The sequence below is a fragment of the Typopeltis vanoorti genome, chromosome 23 (assembly GCF_054136105.1).
Source record: "Typopeltis vanoorti isolate ZY-2024b chromosome 23, IOZ_Tvanoo_1.0, whole genome shotgun sequence".
In the NCBI taxonomy this organism is placed as follows: Eukaryota; Metazoa; Arthropoda; class Arachnida; order Uropygi; family Thelyphonidae; genus Typopeltis; species Typopeltis vanoorti.
Genome location: NC_143571.1, coordinates 30,607,649 through 30,625,460, shown reverse-complemented (window position 1 = coordinate 30,625,460; position 17,812 = coordinate 30,607,649). Strand labels below are relative to the sequence as shown.

At 36.6% G+C, this 17,812-nt stretch overlaps 1 protein-coding gene across 1 annotated transcript in view; it reads left to right on the top strand.

The window, feature by feature from the left end:
- Vha26 (V-type proton ATPase subunit Vha26) overlaps positions 1 to 17,812 on the top strand; it is a 100,846-nt gene that overhangs the window by 4,148 nt on the left and 78,886 nt on the right. The window contains exon 2 of the mRNA XM_090412823.1: positions 8,734 to 8,799. Coding sequence (XP_090268949.1) covers positions 8,734 to 8,799 — 66 coding nt within the window. The remainder of the gene's footprint in view (positions 1 to 8,733; positions 8,800 to 17,812) is intronic.

Genomic DNA, 17,812 nt, shown 5'->3' with positions numbered 1-17,812 from the left:
CTGTGGACTAGTTTGTATATCAGGTGAAGACATTGTGGATGCTGATTAGAATACAAAATTGGATTAGAATAGAATCGTTGCAGAAAAGGATTCCTGTTCTAATCCAGTAGGTTAGGTAGTTAATTTAAAGTTAATTTGACCCCATTGACTGCGCAATGGGGTCACGTGGTAGCACTCTATAGGATAAAAGGCAAAAGGCTGTAGTAAGCTGTGTTTGAAGGAAGCTCTTTTTGTGATGAAGGGAAGAATTATTGAAAAGCATGAAGGAGTCCACAGAATTGCTGATATTGGCAAAGAATTTGGAATCTCACATAGCATTGTATCCAGACTCTGGGCAGTATTTCAAACCAATAGAATATTTTTTTTGGATGTTTGCTAAGAGGTTGCTCTCACTCTACCATGGAGCATGAAGAAATACATTTGGTTATAACAGCAAAATGTAATTAACATTCCATGGCAGATCAGTTTGCAAGTAGGCTCCATTCAAGCACAGATATATTGATATCTTAACAAACTGTGGCAAGGCATCTGCCATAAGTAGGCCTATATGCCCAAAGGCCTGTAATCTGCATCCCTTTATCCACATTGTTGTATTTATCCATGCTTTTCATTGGTGTTGTATCCATAAAATTGGACAAGACACCAATGGGCTAATGCACTCTTTACAGATAAGAGTCGGTTTAGTCTCCTTAGATTCTAGTTGACACTTGATCTGGTGTGAAAGTGGTACTACTAACCATCGCAAGAATGTTCTTGAAAGAGATATATACATCAGTGCTGGGGTGATGGTGATCTGATCTGATTTTCTCTTTTCAATCGTTTCTGACCATAGGTGACTTTGTAGGCATTGCCCACAAAGTTTTCCTGCTGAGATTTTTACAGGGTAGTTCACCATTGTTTCCCCCCCCCCTAATTTTATTCGGGCTCGGGACCAGCATATGGCTGGGACGTATTCTTGGCTGTAAACCATGTATGTTTATGGGCCAGTTTGCCTGTTCTGGGGGACGAAAAACCAGAGTTTTGGTTGAAAAAAACCCCATACCTCCATATGAGGCCAACTAACTCACCTTTAGTCAAAAGAGACCAGATAGTTCTTCACATCGCTGACAGGAATGTGAAGAACTCTCTTTCGAACACGTCTTTTTGACCAAAGGGCTTTGTCTATACTGACTAAGCTACGGAGGCTCTTGGGTCATGGTGTGAGGAGGCATTATGCTTAATGGATGTAGCAAGCTACAAGTGCTGGAAAAAAGGTATTATGATAGGTGAATGATGTTGCAACAAAGTTTTTCAGTGTCATATTTCATGTTGCTGTAGACGAAGATTTCATTTTTATGGATGACAGTGTCACACCACATTGTACACAAACAGTGGACATACTGAGGATATTAATCGGAGTCCAGCAGGCTCCCCAAATCTCAGTCCCCATAGAAGTTTGTAATGCAATAGGAGACACACTGCTGCTCAAAATTCTCCTCCAGAGAAATCTTTGCTCTGAAGAAAAAGTGTGCCAGTTTGCCTCAAGAACTCTTGACAATTGTTGCTAAGCATTGTACTTTGTTGTGAGTACTGCATTGTAGATTGGATTGGACATATTCCATACTGAAATATCTCTTAGCATAGTTTTTTTTTAATAAGCAATGTACATTAATTTCTTAACTACATCCTTAGGAAATTTTGTAACTTTTGCCAAAAACAGATTGCAATTTAATTTGTACAAAATTTATAATCCATTTTTTGTCTAATATAATTTAAACATAATTAGTTATGCTAGCAATAAATTTGTCCACATTTGGCTGTAAACATGAAAATTTTTTTCATATACAGGTAAAAATGTAGTTCGTCCTTACCTTTTGGACACCAGTGTATTACACACACACACACACACAAATATTTAAAAATATACATACATATTTTATGTGAATCCTACTACAAAACTGTAAATAAACCTGTTGTTCATTTAATACTGCGATTTTGAGGCTTTGTTATGTGCTATCCAGTTGTTTTCGACTCTTGGCAATCTTGTGATCAAAGGCTCCATCCTACTCGGCCTCTTATCCTTTCTTTCAGTAATTGTAAGTTCAAGTCAGTAAAGTTCTTTTATGTTGTCCATCCAACTCATTTGTGGTCTTACTTTTCTCCTCCTCCTTCCCTTAATCTTCCCCAACTAGCTTGCATAATATGTCCAAAGTACATCAACTTCTGTTTAGCAATCATCACCTCCAAGGAACATTGCCTCTATTATTATTATTCGTGACACTTCCAAGGAGTCCGAAGACCTCATCGTGGGAGGACACCTACTATACAACTATCTCCACCACTACACCGAACCTCTACTACCAGTTATCTCCATCAATGCCATCCACCGCCCACCACCACAACTAGTATTTTTTGTCTGTAAATTGCATGTGTTCTGAAGGACTGATTTGTCTGTATGTGGGTCTCTAAAACCTTCTTAATTGTCATTCTTGCAGTCCATGAGATTCTTAATAGTCTCCTCCACACCCATAATTCAAATGAATCAATTCACTTTCTACCTTTTTTCTTAATAACCCAGCTTTCACATCGATATATCACTACTGGAAATACCATTGCTTTGACATTTCTAACTTTTGTGGCCTTACTCACACCTCTATCTTTCATAATTTTTGTCAAGTTTAACGTCACAATTTTTCCCATGACTATCCTCCTTTTAATTTCATCTTCACATTTACCATCATTTCTTATTCTAGACCCCAGTAAATAACATCTGTCAATGATTTCTATTTTATCTCCCTCTATTATAAATTCATTTAAATTGCCAGTAGCATCACTTTTGTTTTGCTGATTTTAAATTAAGCTCTACTTCAGATCTCTAATAAGTAGCATAAGGTTGCACACATGGAGATGGAAATAATTTGCCAACTTTGTATGTTTTCATGTACATATACACTCTATCCCACCTCCCTAGCTAACTTTTTCTTTGAAAGTTTATCTTCCACAGATCTCTTCAATTTCATTTCATACTCTGATTGCTGTTGTGTAATTCTGTCTACCTCTGCTGCAGTTTATTATTACACTAGTTTACAAGGACATATAAGTAGAATCAAAGCAAGTCAGCACTCTGCATTTTAAGACAAAATTTAAAATAGGACTTTTTTTTTTTTTTACTATCATGAATGCTTTCTTATGAGTGTACAAAATGTTGACTGTATTATTAAAAAAAAAAAAAAAAAAAAAATATATATCATCATCATCATCATCATCATCAAATTCCTGCCATGTACCCTCAAGGGGTGTACAGGATATGACAGTACTACATGAAAAAATTACATCATTACTAACTTCCTATCTACAATTTTCCTCCAAATCAGTCTGTTACTTGTCAAGACTCCAACATTATCAGATCTTATATTTCTATCATCTAAGGCACTTTGTACTGTATCAATCCACCTATATCTTGGTCTTCCTCTGGGTCGTTTTCCTGCCAACCTGGCAGAGAACACTTGTTTTGCTAATCTTTCCTCTCCCATTCTATTTAAGTGACCATACCATCTGAGATTAGCTCTGCTAACGCATTCCTGGATGCTGACAATGTCAAGTTTTTTTCTAATATCCTCATTTTTAATATGATATTGCCATTGATGCCATCTGTTCACGCCTCTAATCTTTCTCAGGACTCTCATATCTGCGGTCTCTAGTCTTTGGTCAAGTGTTTTACTTCTGACCCAGCTCTCAGATCCATAAGTTAAAATTGGTTTGAACACAGTCTTGTATACAGCTAATTTAGTGTTCCGACTAATTTCTTTCTTATTCCATATGAATTTATTCAATTGACTTCCCATGATACCAGCTTTGCTGATTCTGTTGTCTATTTCTGTATTTAGTTTACCATCTTCAGTAAAAATTGTGCCTAAGTAGCTGAAATGGTTTACTTGTTCCACAGGTTCTCCATTCACAACACAGTTGACATTTTCAATGATTTTGCCTATTTTCATTGTCTTTGTCTTTTTATTGCTGACCTTCATACCATATCTATTACAACAGCAATTGAATTTAGTCAGAGAATCTTGCAGACTTGTAGCGGATTTATTTAGAAGTATAACATCATCCGCATAAAGCAAAGAGCTGACATTAACATCTCCAATTTTGATATCAGGTTTAATACCACATTCCTTCATAATGTGATCCATATAGATAATGAATAACAGAGGGGATAATGTACATCCTTGTCTCACACCAGATTTAACATTAAACCATCTTCCTGTACTTCCTTCAATTCTAACTGCTGACTCACAACTCAAATAAAGACTAAGTATTGCTTGATATAATGCCCCATTGACACCATATAACTGCAGCGTATTGAATAGCTTCTCTCTTGGCACCTTCTCATATGCCTTTTCCAAATCGACAAAACTTAAATACAGATCTTTGTTATATTCCCATGCTTTCTCGACTATTTGTCGTAAAGTGAAGATCTGATCCTGACAGCCTCTATTTGCCCTGAATCCAGCTTGTTCTTCACCAAGCTTTTCTTCAACAATTCTTCTCAACCGTTTCTCAAGTATACTTGCATATATCTTACCAGGAACACTCAGTAGGAAAATACCTCTGTAATTCTCACATGCAGTTTTATTTCCCTTTTTATATATGGGTACTATGAGAGCTCTACTCCAATCATTGGGAATTCGTCCCTCCGTCCAGGCTTTCTGAACTATGCAGTGCAGCCACTGTAAGACTCTTATACCACCATACTTTAGCATTTCTGGTCGAATATCATCTACTCCTGCTGCCTTTCCACATTTCAAGCCTTTGATGGCTTTTTCTACTTCAAGTATGGATATGTATTCCTGACTGCATGCCTGGTCAGTGTTTTTTATCACTGTGCTGTCATCACTGCTTGTTTCATTTAGCAGTTTTTCAAAGTAATTACTCCATACTTCAAGGATATCTTTTTCTCCTGTTTTCATTTCACCTTTATCATTTCTAATTCCTTTTACATCACTCTTTCCTCCATTCCTAAGCTTCTTCAACAACCTCCAGAATATTTTGCCACCTTCTTGATATTTATTTTCTATATTCTTGCCAAAGTCCTCCCATGACTTTTGTTTAGCTAGTTTTACACACTGTTTAGCTTTCTTACATTTGTCTCTGTATTCTGTAAGAGTAAAAGCGGACTTATTTGCCAGGAACTTTTGATATGCTTTCTTCTTTTCCTTCACTGCCTCTTTAACTTCCTGTGTCCACCAGGGAGTTCTGATTTTTTTATCCTTGCACACAACCTCACCACATGCCTCTCTGGCAGAATCAATCAGTGTTTCCTTCAGAGTTTGCCACTGACTCTCCAAGGTTTGATTCCTGTTCTCAAACACTTTCATTTTCTTTTCAATAATATTTCTGTATTTTAGTCTACAGTTCATATCTGAGAGCTGCTCAACTTTTATTCGCTTTAAAACTTTCTTACATGTTATTCTTTTCAATATGAAATTCAATTTTATCCTGCTCAAGACTAAATAGTGATCACTTCCAATTTCAAATCCTCTGTACACTCTGGTGTCCTGCACCAGGGAGAAAACATCACTATCAACAATAACATAGTCAATGAGACTTTTCTTATTCCTAGCCTCTTCTCTCCATGTGAATTTGTGCACATTTTTATGTTGGAACATGGTGTTAGTAATAACCAGTCCATGTCCTGAGCAGAAATCCAACAGATATTTGCCATTATTATTAGCTTTGCTCTTTTCTCCAAATTTTCCCAAAATATTTTTGTATGTCTCACAATCATTTCCTACTCTACTATTTAGATCCCCAACAAGGACCAACTTTTCCTTTTTCATTGTGTCAGTTGCTTTTTCTAAAGCCTCAAAAAATTCCTCCACTTCTACCTTAGTAGAACCTTCTGTGGGACCATAGGCACAAATAAGTCTCATTGTCCAGTTCCCCATTCTCATATTTGCCCACATTACTCTACTTGAGACTGACTGCCATTCAAGAAGATTAGCCTCGTATTTTGTGTTGAATACTATGGCTACTCCTTCTTTTCCTTGATTGTCATTGCCTGAATATAACATTTTGTATTTATTGCTCAGAAAGATCTCACCAGTTTTGGTCTTTTTTGTTTCAGTCACCCCTATTATGTCGATCTGGTACTTATCTAATTCCTCAGCTAGCTCCATTTCTTTGCCATTCAGGCTTCTTACGTTGATAGTACCGATCTTTAGCTCTGGTGATGTTGAGTTGGGGTTTGTTTTCAGATTTGTTCCAGTAGCTGACTTTTCGCTGTTCGCCCTGGTTCCCTGGCGAAAACAACGGGGGCCTTGTTTAACCGGTTTAACCCCAGCCGGCATGAAATTTTGTCATGTTGTACCATCATTTTTTATTTTGGTTTAACCAATAAGAATACAATTTGGTCGGCTAAATCCCAAATTGCCAGCCCATCCTCGTTCGTTCAGTATCAAAGTAGATACCCAACAGGGTGCACCACGAGAAGGTGAGGATTGGACATTAGGTCAGAAGCCCTGGTCGGTTCTCCGCATTCCTTTAAAGGCTATGTGGAGGTCTCCTCTCAGTTATACAGCTTTGACCCTTAAGCACCCCAAAAAAAAAAAAAAATATATATATATATATATATATATATACACACATATACATACGAGGGTGGTCTGAAAAGTTCTCAGCCTAACAATGAAAAAACAAATTTATAATTTCAAAATTATTTTTATTTTTCAACATTATCTCTCTTAAGACTAATACATTTATTCCAGCGATGCTCCAGCACCATTATCCTGTTCCTGTAGTGGTTTTCAGTAAGATCTGCAAAACATCCATCTACAGCTGCATTTACCTCTTGATTTGAAGAAAAACGCTGGCCACTGAGGAAGAGTTTTAGTTTTGAAAAGAGATAGAAGGCAGAGGGAGCCAAATCAGGGGAATAGGGTGGATGTTCCAACAATTCATAGTGCAGATCCCTTAATTTTCCTATTGCCAAAACACTTTTGTGGGCAGGTGCATTGTCCTGATGAGAGATCATTTTTTACTTCTGCAAACCGGGTCTTTTCTCACAAATGTTTTCGTCTAGTCTAGTTAAAAGATCAGAATAATGTTCCCCAGTTATTGTTTTACCTTTTTCAAGATAATAAACAAAATGCCTTTAGCAACCTAAAACATTGATGCCATGACCTTTCCTACTGATGGAACCGACTTTGTCTTCTTTGGCGCTGAACAACCAGCTTCTGTCCACTGTTTTGACTGCTGATCGAATTCTGGTCTACAATGGTGAATCCAAGTCTCATTCATAGTAATAAATCAAAGTACAATTTTATTCTTGTTAAATTGCTCCAAGCACTGTTCGGAGATTTTCATGCGAGTGATAAACATGTGATATCTCAAGCACATATGAAATGTGCTTGAGATATCACGTTTATTTAGATAAAGTAAGTAAAACTTTTTAGGACTAAGGATGTAGAAGAGATTGTTCAACACTAATAAGTGCCAGTTTTCCTAAGAGTATTATGGTGTATGCAACATTGAGCTTATTGCTACCTCCTCACTGGATGAAGAAATTCAGTTGTGTGAGGAGGAACTAGAGCTGTTGCATAAACTGAATGAGAAACGGATAAAATTGAGTATTGTGTGGTTATAAAATTCTTTGTAAAAGAAGATTTAACGCCAAAAGAAAGTTCATAGAAGTTGATGGGCACTGTTCTCCTTCATTTTCAACAATTAAGAAATGTCTGCCGAGTTTAAACCTGACCGTAGCAGCCTTGAAGATGATCCACGTGAAGGACATCCAAAAAGTGTAACACCACCAGAAATCATTGATGAAGCGCACGATATGGTATTGGATGACCAGCGAGTCAAAGTGATGAAATTGCTGAGGCTATAGGCATTTCAAAAGAACGTGTAGGATATATTTTGCATGAAGAATTGCATATGAAAAAGCTTTGCACAAGATGAGTGCCGTGCTTGATCTGCTGTGAGCAAGCACGGTACCCATCTTGTGCAAAGCTTTTTCATATAATTCTTCATTCAATTCCTATCGTCAATACTCTTTTTAGTTGTCATTGTGAGTAGGTGGAAATGGAGAAATTTGGGGTGAAAAAAAAAAAAAAGAAATGGAGAGATTTAATCACCTGACCTGACAGTTTCTGTTTAAACAGTTTATTCTAAAGAAATTAGTAAGCAACATCCTTTTTTGGTCCTAACTTTTTGGAAATTAGTAGAAGTTACCATCTCTTGCCATTGCTGAGGTTGAGCACAATCCTATAGTGTGCTGGATAGGAGGATTTTCTGAATCCTAACTAGTATTCATTTGTGTGCATGCATTTGTGCATGTGATCTGCAGTGGACTTAGTTAAGTCATGGAGATTTCAATAGCTGTGTTTCTAGTTTTTTTGGGGTGGGGGATGGGATTTCTAATTTCTTTGGGGGATCGACACACTTGCCCTTGAATGGATTAGTAGGGTTGACACTAACCTTTGAACTGGTTAGTGTGTGTCAACCGACCTCAGGTATTGCACCATTATCTTCAGTTATCAAACTGATTTCTATATTATAGTCTGGTAACTAAATGCTATACTATATAAAAATTTTGTTTGTTCTGATGGATTTAATGCTAGAAGCTCCTACATATGACTATTAAAAGTGTGTGTGTGTGTGTGTGTGTGTGTGTGTGTGTGTGTGTGTGTGTGTGTGTGTGTGTGTGTGTATGTATGTATATATATATATATATATTATATTTTTTTTTAACAGCTCAAACATATGATGGCTTTCATAGAACAAGAAGCTAATGAGAAGGCAGAAGAAATAGAAGCCAAAGTAAGTGTTAACTATTTTTCAAGAAGGTGTTGACACTAAACTATAAATCCAACAAAACTCAGATAAGTTGACATTCTTTAAATTGAAATTTTTTAAAATTTTATTTAAAAAAAAAGCAAAAAAGAAATTATGGTGAATAGTTTGAATCAGACAGGAAGGTTTTATAGTATTTACTAGGGGGGAGCTCTTGACATTGTCAGCATCCTGGATGCTGACAATGTCAAGTTCTTTCCTAATATCCTCGTTTTTAATATGATATTGTCATTGATACCATCTATTCATGCCTATAATCTTTCTCAGGACTATCATATCTGTAGTCTAGTCTTTGGTCAAGAGTTTTACTTCTGACCTAGCTCTCAGATCCATAAGTTAAAACTGGTTTGAAGACTGTCTTGTATACAGCTAATTTAGTGTTCCGACTAATTTCTCTTTTATTCCATATGAATTTATTCAGTTGACCTCCTACCATACCAGCTTTGTTGATTCTGTTGTCTATTTCCATATTTAATTTACCATCTTCACTAAAAATTGTGCCTAAGTAGCTGAAATGTTTTACTTGTTCCACACGTTCTCCGTTCACAATGCAGTTGACATTTTCAACGATTCTGCCTATTTTCATTGTCTTTGTCTTTTTAATGCTGACCTTCATACCATATCTATTACAACAGTTATTCAATTTAGTCAGGGAATCTTGCAGACTTGTAGCGGATTTATTTAGAAGTATAACATTGTCCACATAAAGCAAAGAGCTGACATTAACATCTCCAATTTTGATATGATGTTTAATACCATTTTCCTTCATAATGTGATCCATATAGATAATGATTAACAGAGGGAATAATGTACATCCTTGTCTCACACCAGATTTAATATTAAACTATCTTCCTGTACTTCAATTCTAACTGCTGACGAGGAACTGGACAATGAGATTTATTTGTGCCTATGGTCGCACAGAAGGTTCTAGTAAGGTAGAAGTGGAGGAATTTTTTGAGGCTTTAGAAAAAGCAACTGACACAATGAAAAAGGAAAAGTTGGTCCTTGTTGGGGATCTAAATAGCAGAGTAGGAAATGATTGTGAGACATACAAAAATATTTTGGGAAAATTTGGAGAAAAGAGCAAAGCTAATAATAATGGCAAATATCTGTTGGATTTCTGCTCAGGACATGGTCTGGTTATTACTAACACCATATTCCAACATAAAAATGTGCACAAATTCACATGGAGAGAAGAGGCTAGGAATAAGAAGAATTTCATTGACTATGTTATTGTTGATAGTGATGTTTTCTCCCTGGTGCAGGACACCAGAGTGTACAGAGGATTTGAAATTGGAAGTGATCACTATTTAGTCTTGAGCAGGATAAAATTGAATTTCATATTGAAAAGAATAACATGTAAGAAAGTTTTAAAGCGAATAAAAGTTGAGCATCTCTCAGATGTGAACTGTAGACTAAAATACACAAAGATTATTGAAGAAAAAATGAAAGTATTTGAGAACAGGAATCAAACCTTGGAGATTCAGTGGCAAACTCTGAAGAAAACATTGATTGATTCTGCCAGAGAGGCATGTGGTGAGGTTGTCTGTAAGGATAAAAAAATCAGAACTCCCTGGTGGACACAGGAAGTTAAAGAGGCACTGAAGGAAAAGAAGAAAGCATATCAAAAGTTCCTGTCAAATAAGTCAGCTTGTGCTCTTAGAGAATATAGAGACAAATGCAAGAATGCTAAACACTGTGTAAAACTAGCTAAACAAAAGTCATGGGAGGACTTTGGCAAGAACATAGAAAATAAATATCAAGAAGGTGGCAAAATATTCTGGAGGTTGAAGAAGCTTAGGAGTGGAGGAAAGAGTGCTGTAAAAGGAGTTATAGATGAAAGGTGACATGAAAACTGGAGAAAAGATATCCTTGAAGTATGGAGTAATTACTTTGAAAAACTGCTAAATGAAACAAGCAGTGATGACAGCACAGTGGTAAAAAACACTGACTAGGCATGCAGGCAGGAATACATACATATCCATACTTGAAGTAGAAAAAGCCATCAAAGGCTTGAAATGTGGAAAGGCAGCTAGAGTAGATGATATTCGACCAGAAATGCTGAAGTATGGTGGTATAAGAGTCTTACAGTGGCTGTACTGCATAGTTCAGAAAGCCTGGACAGAGGGACGAATTCCTGATGATTGGAGCAGGGCTCTCATAGTACCCATATATAAAAAGGGAAATAAAACTGAATGTAGAATTACAGAGGTATTTCCCTACTGAATATTCCTGGCAAGATCTATGCAAGTATACTTGAGAAATGGTTGAGAAGAATTGTGGAAGAAAAGCTTGGTGAAGAACAAGCTGGATTCAGGCCAAATAGAGGCTGTCAGGATCAGATCTTCACTTTGCGACAAATAGTCTAGAAAGCATGGGAATATAACAAAGATCTGTATTTAAGTTTTGTCGATTTGGAAAAGGCATATGATAAGGTGCCAAGAGAGAAGCTATTCAATGCGCTGCAGTTATATGGTGTCAATGGGGCATTATATTAAGCAATACGTAGTCTTTATTTGAGTCGTAAGTCAGCAGTTAGAATTGAAGGAAGTACAGGAAGATGGTTTAATGTTAAATCTGGTGTGAGACAAGGATGTACATTATCCCCTCTGTTATTCATTATCTATATGGATCTCATTATGAAGGAAAGTGGTATTAAACATGATATCAAAATTGGAGATGTTAATGTCAGCTCTTTGCTTTATGCGGATGATGTTATACTCTAAATAAAACTCTGACTAAATTGAATAACTGTTGTAATAGATATAGTATAAAGGTCAGCAATAAAAAGACAAAGAAAATGAAAATAGGGTGAATCATTGAAAATGTAAACTGTGTTGAGAATGGAGAACCTGTGGAAGAAATAAAACATTTCAGCTACTTAGGTACGATTTTTACTGAAGATGGTAAATTAAATATGGAAATAGACAACAGAATCAGCAAAGAGCTGATATGGTGGGAAGTCAATTGAATAAATTCATATGGAATAAGAGAGAAATTAGTCGGAACACTAAATTAGCTGTATACAAGACAGTGTTCAAACCAGTTTTAACTTATGGATCTGAGAGCTGGGTCAGAAGTAAAACACTTGACCAAAGACTAGAGACTGCAGATATGAGAGTCCTGAGAAAGATTATAGGCTTGAACAGATGGCATCAATGGCAATATCATATTAAAAACGAGGATATTAGGAAAGAACTTGACATTGTCATAATAAATTTAGTTTAATCCTTTATCCAAGTGTGACCAAACAAAGTTTGCGCCTGAAAGTATCTTCATGACTGGGGTAAGGTTGTGCAACACCAGGAACAACTCCACTTGGGCCTGGCTCCCACTGAAGAGACCTCAATAAAGGGCGAAAATAGTGTGGGTAGTGGCCCTTCCCTTAATGCATAACATTAGACATATCTGCAAGGAGATGTGTTTTGCATTATGGTAGATACTGAGATAGGAGTTTTAGTAGCTTGCCTCACCTTTGCAAGGAGTCGTCCTGGTGTTGCACCACCTTACCCCAGTCCTGAAGATACTTTCAGGCACAAACTTTGTTTGCTCACACTTGGATAAAGGATTAAACTAAATTTATTATATTCTAGCCAAGTGAAAAATAAACTTTTGACATTGTCAGCATCCAGGAATGCGTTAGCAGAGCTAATCTCAGGTGGTATGGTCACCTAAACAGAATGGGTGAGGAAAGATTAGCAAAACAAGTGTTCTCTGCCAGGTTGGCAGCAAAACGACCCAGAGGAAGGCTAAGATATAGGTGGATTGATACGGTACAAAGTGCCTTAGACGATAGAAATATAAGATCTGATAATGTTGGAGTCTTGGCAAGTAACAGACTGATTTGGAGGAAAATTGTAGATAGGAAGTTAGTAATGATATAATTTTTTCATGTAGTACTATCATATCCTGTACACCCCTTGAGGGTACATGGCAGGAATTTGATGATGATGACTTACAATGCTTGATATAATGCCCCATTTACACCATATAACTGTAGCGTATTGAATAGCTTCTCTCTTGGCACCTTGTCATGTGACTTTTCCAGATCGACAAAACTTAAATACAGATCTTTGTTACATTCCCATGCTTTCTCAACTATTTGTCATAAAGTGAAGATCTGATCCTGACAGCCTCTATTTGGTTTGAATCCAGCTTGTTCTTCACCAAGCTTTTTTTCCACAATTCTTCTCAACTGTTTACAGTTTTATTTTCATATATGGGTACTATGATTGCTCTACTCCAATCATCGGGAATTTGTCCCTCTGTCCAGGCCTTCTGAATTATGTAGTGCCGCCACTGTAAGACTTTTATACCACCATACTTTAGCATTTCTGGTTGAATATCATCTACTCCTGCTGCCTTTCCACATTTCAAGCCTTTGATGGCTTTTTCTACTTCCAGTATTGATATGTATTGCTGACTGTATGCTTGTTGAGTGTTTTTTATCACTGTGCTATCACTGCTCGTTTCATTTAGCAATTTTTCGAAGTAATTACTCCATACTTGAAGGATATCTTTTTCTCCCATTTTCATGTCACCTTTATTGTCTCTAACTCCTTTTACAGCACTCTTTCCTCCATTTCCAAGCTTCTTCAACAACTGCCAGAATATTTTGCCACCTTTTTGATATTTATTTTCTATATTCTTGCCAAAGTACTTCCATGACACTTTTGTTTAGCTAGTTTTACACACTGTTTAGCTTTCTTACATTTGTCTCTGTATTCTCTAAGAGCACAAGCTGACTTATTTGCCAGGAACTTTTGATATGCTTTCTTCTTTTCCTTCACTGCCTCTTTAACTTCCTGTGTCCACCATGGAGTTCTGATTTTTCTATCCTTGCAGACAACCTCACCACATGCCTCTCTGGCTGAATCAATCAGGGTATTCTTCAGGGCTTGCCATTGAATCTCCAAGGTTTGGTTCCTGTTCTCAAACTCTTTCATTTTTTCTTCAATAATCTTTGTGTATTTTAGTCTACAGTTCACATCTGAGAGCTGTTCAACTTTTATTCGCTTTAAAACTTTCTTACATGTTTTTCAATATGAAATTCAATTTTATCCTGCTCAAGACTAAATAGTGATCACTTCCAATTTCAAATCCTCTGTACACTCTAGTGTCCTGCACCAGGGAGAAAACATCACTATTAACAATAACATAGTCAATGAGACTTTTCTTATTCCTTGCTTCTTCTCTCCATGTGAATTTGTGCACATTTTTATGTTGGAACATGGTGTTAGTAATAACCAGTCCATGTCCTGAACAGAAATTCAACAGGTGTTTGCCATTATTATATCAATTTGTTTATATAAATTGATATAATTTGGTGTTAATCATGAAGCAATTTAGCAATGCATAATAGTTTAATAGCATACCATTTAGCAACAAAATTTCAGGATATAGAAGTGCAACAGGAATCATGTTTGGCATCAGATAGTTTTGAGAGAGATTCAAACTACCATAGAAAAACTATGAAGATTTATTATTTTCTCAGGTATCTCCAAGAAGTAAGACGTGAGGACTTGTACTGACCATTATTCACATAATACCTATCATACTTCTCATTGAACTCATTCACTGATGAATTATTTACAGGTGTCTCTGGAAACCTCTTCCACCCATTCACTGGCCTCAAACAAAAAAATCTAGTTCTCACACTCATATGATTTCGAGGAGTTCTTTCACTTCCTGTTGTTTACTGAAAAAAGTCTCCTGTTTCAATCCTGTAAAACTTTTAATGACCTATATGTTTATATCATATCCTATTTTTTTTGCCTATCAACTACACTCTGTAACCCACAGGCCTACAGTCTGTACTTATAGAAAGTATTCCGTAGATCTGTTACCTTCTTAATCAGTCATCTCTAGATCTTCTTCATCTGAATAGACATGCATTAGTCAAAGAGATGGGAACATATGTGGAATTATAAGGCAGGTGATTATAATAGTCTAAGACATCAACTTGGGGAAATTTCATGGAGGGAGGAATTGGAAGGCCGGGATATCATTAGTGCATGGGAAATTATGATAGAATATTTTGTTAGATCTGAAATTGGCGCCTTCAGAATTTTCTGATGTCGCCATTTCAGAATCTAACAATTTACATAAAATCAAAATTACATACGTATCTTTTAGCAGAAAAAATGTGTTTTTTGTTTGTAACTACTTTCTGTATAATAACTGTGAACTTTGTGAATTTTGAACCTTACACCTGAGTGTCTAGCATAAATATAGGTCAGAAAAAAGGGCAGAATAAGAGGGAAATTATTAACAAAATAATGCAAAGAAAGAATGCAAACTATTCAACGACATATGGCAAAGATCACCCTAAATGCAGTAAGATCAGAGAAATACCTGAGGGCACTATATCTTAGAAAGCACGCTGATATATACGTTCCCCCAAACCAAGAAGTTCCATATGTAAATCGGTGTAGTCACCCGAACGGAGACCGATGGGTGAAACGATGGGAAATTTCAAATGCGAAAAGGTGGCGCTCTTGGAGAAGGTATATAACCCGTAACACGGAAGGAAATGACCCCCGTTTTTTTTTGTTCCTGAAATTTCTCTCCGTGTGCTTCGAGAAGTCTTCGCGGCTCAGCTCTCATATTTGAGGGTTGACTTACGACAGAGTTCAGTATGTCACCGTAGTAGAGTTGGCAAGATAAAATCGCAGGCCGTAGTAAGAAGTCCAACTACGTAAAAATCTAGGCAGAAAAATAGCGTCCAGCCCAATGAGCGTGTGTAACCCACGTGGCATTGACATCTAGAAATCCAGATTCGAAAACAAAGGACGAAGGATGGCAGGAAACCGAAGATAAAATTAGATAAGTACTCTCACTTATTCTAGCCTTTTTTTGAGATTGACTTACATTTAAGAGAGTGGAACTTAAGATTGTATTTCAGTAAAGAGTGAAAAGTTTAGATCTGAATATAAATGACTATGTTTTCTTGAGACGAACTTTTGGAACTTTCAACCCGATAAAGATTCTGTTATGATTGTTCTGAGAGAATTTGAAGAGTGTGTTAAAGTGCCTTAATGAGAAAAATGAATTGTAATTTTAAGTGTAACGTATACTGAGTTAATGAAATATCGAGTTTTACTAATACTCTGAATTTAATATATGAAGTGAATTGTAAACTTAAAATGTAACTTGTTCTGAGTCATTGAGATATTGAAATTTTGCTTATATTCTGAACTTAGTGTTAATATTGAATTGTAATTGTAAGTGTATTATGTATTGAGACATTGAATTGCTGATACTTTAAGGTAGAATACTGAAATTGATTGACTGAGAGAGTGAATGAGAGGTAATGATTTTACTTTAGAATTTGATAATCAATTTAATTTGTGTAGTATCATCAACTGGATTTAATAAATGTTTGATTCTTTAAATTCATTTGTATCTGATCATGTTGACTGACTCTGACCCTCCATAAAAATCGAACCTGAGTACGTGTGAGTGTGCGGAAATATCCCAAGTGAAAGTAAGGGCACGACTGCAAACAAGAATAAGATTATGCCAGAGATTTTAAGTCTCTAGGAAATTAATTATATTGCTAGAAACACCTGAGATTCTATAGTTAACCTAAAGGTAGTGTCTATCCCTAACTTTAAGGCTCAAGCTGGTGCAGTAAAAATAAATTTGCTTGAGTAATAAGGATAATATATAGGATTCAGGGAACGGGTAATTTTCTGGTGGCCCACAAAGATTAAGTTAAGTAAGAAAATCATAGAAGAAACGCGATATAAGGCTTAGTTTATTATTATTAATGTGGAACGCATAACAATAACGCAAGTCTATTCAACATAGAGACATACGCGATAGAATTGATATTTGCGACAGTAATAATAGAGACTGTAATAATAAAAGTGAATAACAAACTAGAGTAATAATAATAGAAGGCCAGGCCAAACAAACACCACTTTATAACAATGGCGCAGCCGACCCATTATAACAATTTGTTAGCAGCAATGGTAATTTGTATACCACAAGTGAACAAGAGGACACAATTTGGAATAAAGTGGATGACAAACAATATTAAACAGGAATTGCATGTGAAAAAGAGGCTGTGGAAGAGATATAAGGAGACAGGTGAAGAGAAGATGCATGAAGAGTATAAGACACAGGCCCGAAGAGTGACTAGTATGGTAAAGAAGACAAAACTGGAATATGAGAGGAGATTAGCCCTAAGATCCAAAGAAAATCCTAGGGAATTTTTTAGATATGTGGCCAGTAGGAGGAGAAATGACTGTGGAAGAATGATATTGTGGGATAAAAATGAGAATAGGGTGACTGATGCAGAGGACATAGTAGAATTGTTCAATGAACATTTTATTGGAGTATTTCATCCTGGAGGAGTTCAGTTTTAATGCTAGAGGGATAGGGCAGGTTCGAGGTTTAGAGTACAGGAGGAGAGAGTGTGTTTCAAATACTGAGTACTCTGGATGTCAGTAAAGCTGTGGGACTGGATGGTATTTCACCAAGAGTTTTGAGAGAATGTGCAAGGGAACTGACAGTGCCTTTGACCTGGCTTTTCAATGAAAGTCTGGCTGCAGGAAAGGTGCCCATGGAATGGAAGGAAGGTAAGATAGTGCCATTGCATAAGGGCGGTAGCAGACTGGAAGTGTCTAATTATAGGCCAGTTTGTGTGTCATCAGTAGTTAGTAAGATCTTGGAGAAAGTAGTGAAGAACTGTATACAGCATTGGGCAGATGAGGGTAATGTTATCTGTGAGAGTCAACATGGATTTGTGAAAGGGCGCTCTTGTTTCAGCAATATGCTAGCCTTTTATGATAAAGTTACAAGAGCATTAGATGAGGGAAAGGCATATACTGCCATTTTCTTAGACTTAGCGAAGGCATTTGACAGGGTGCCACATGATAAGCTGATATTTAAGTTGCAGCACATGGGTCTGGATGTCAGATTGGTCAACTGGATTCAGGATTGGCTGTCCAATAGGTATCAGAGAGTTGTGTAT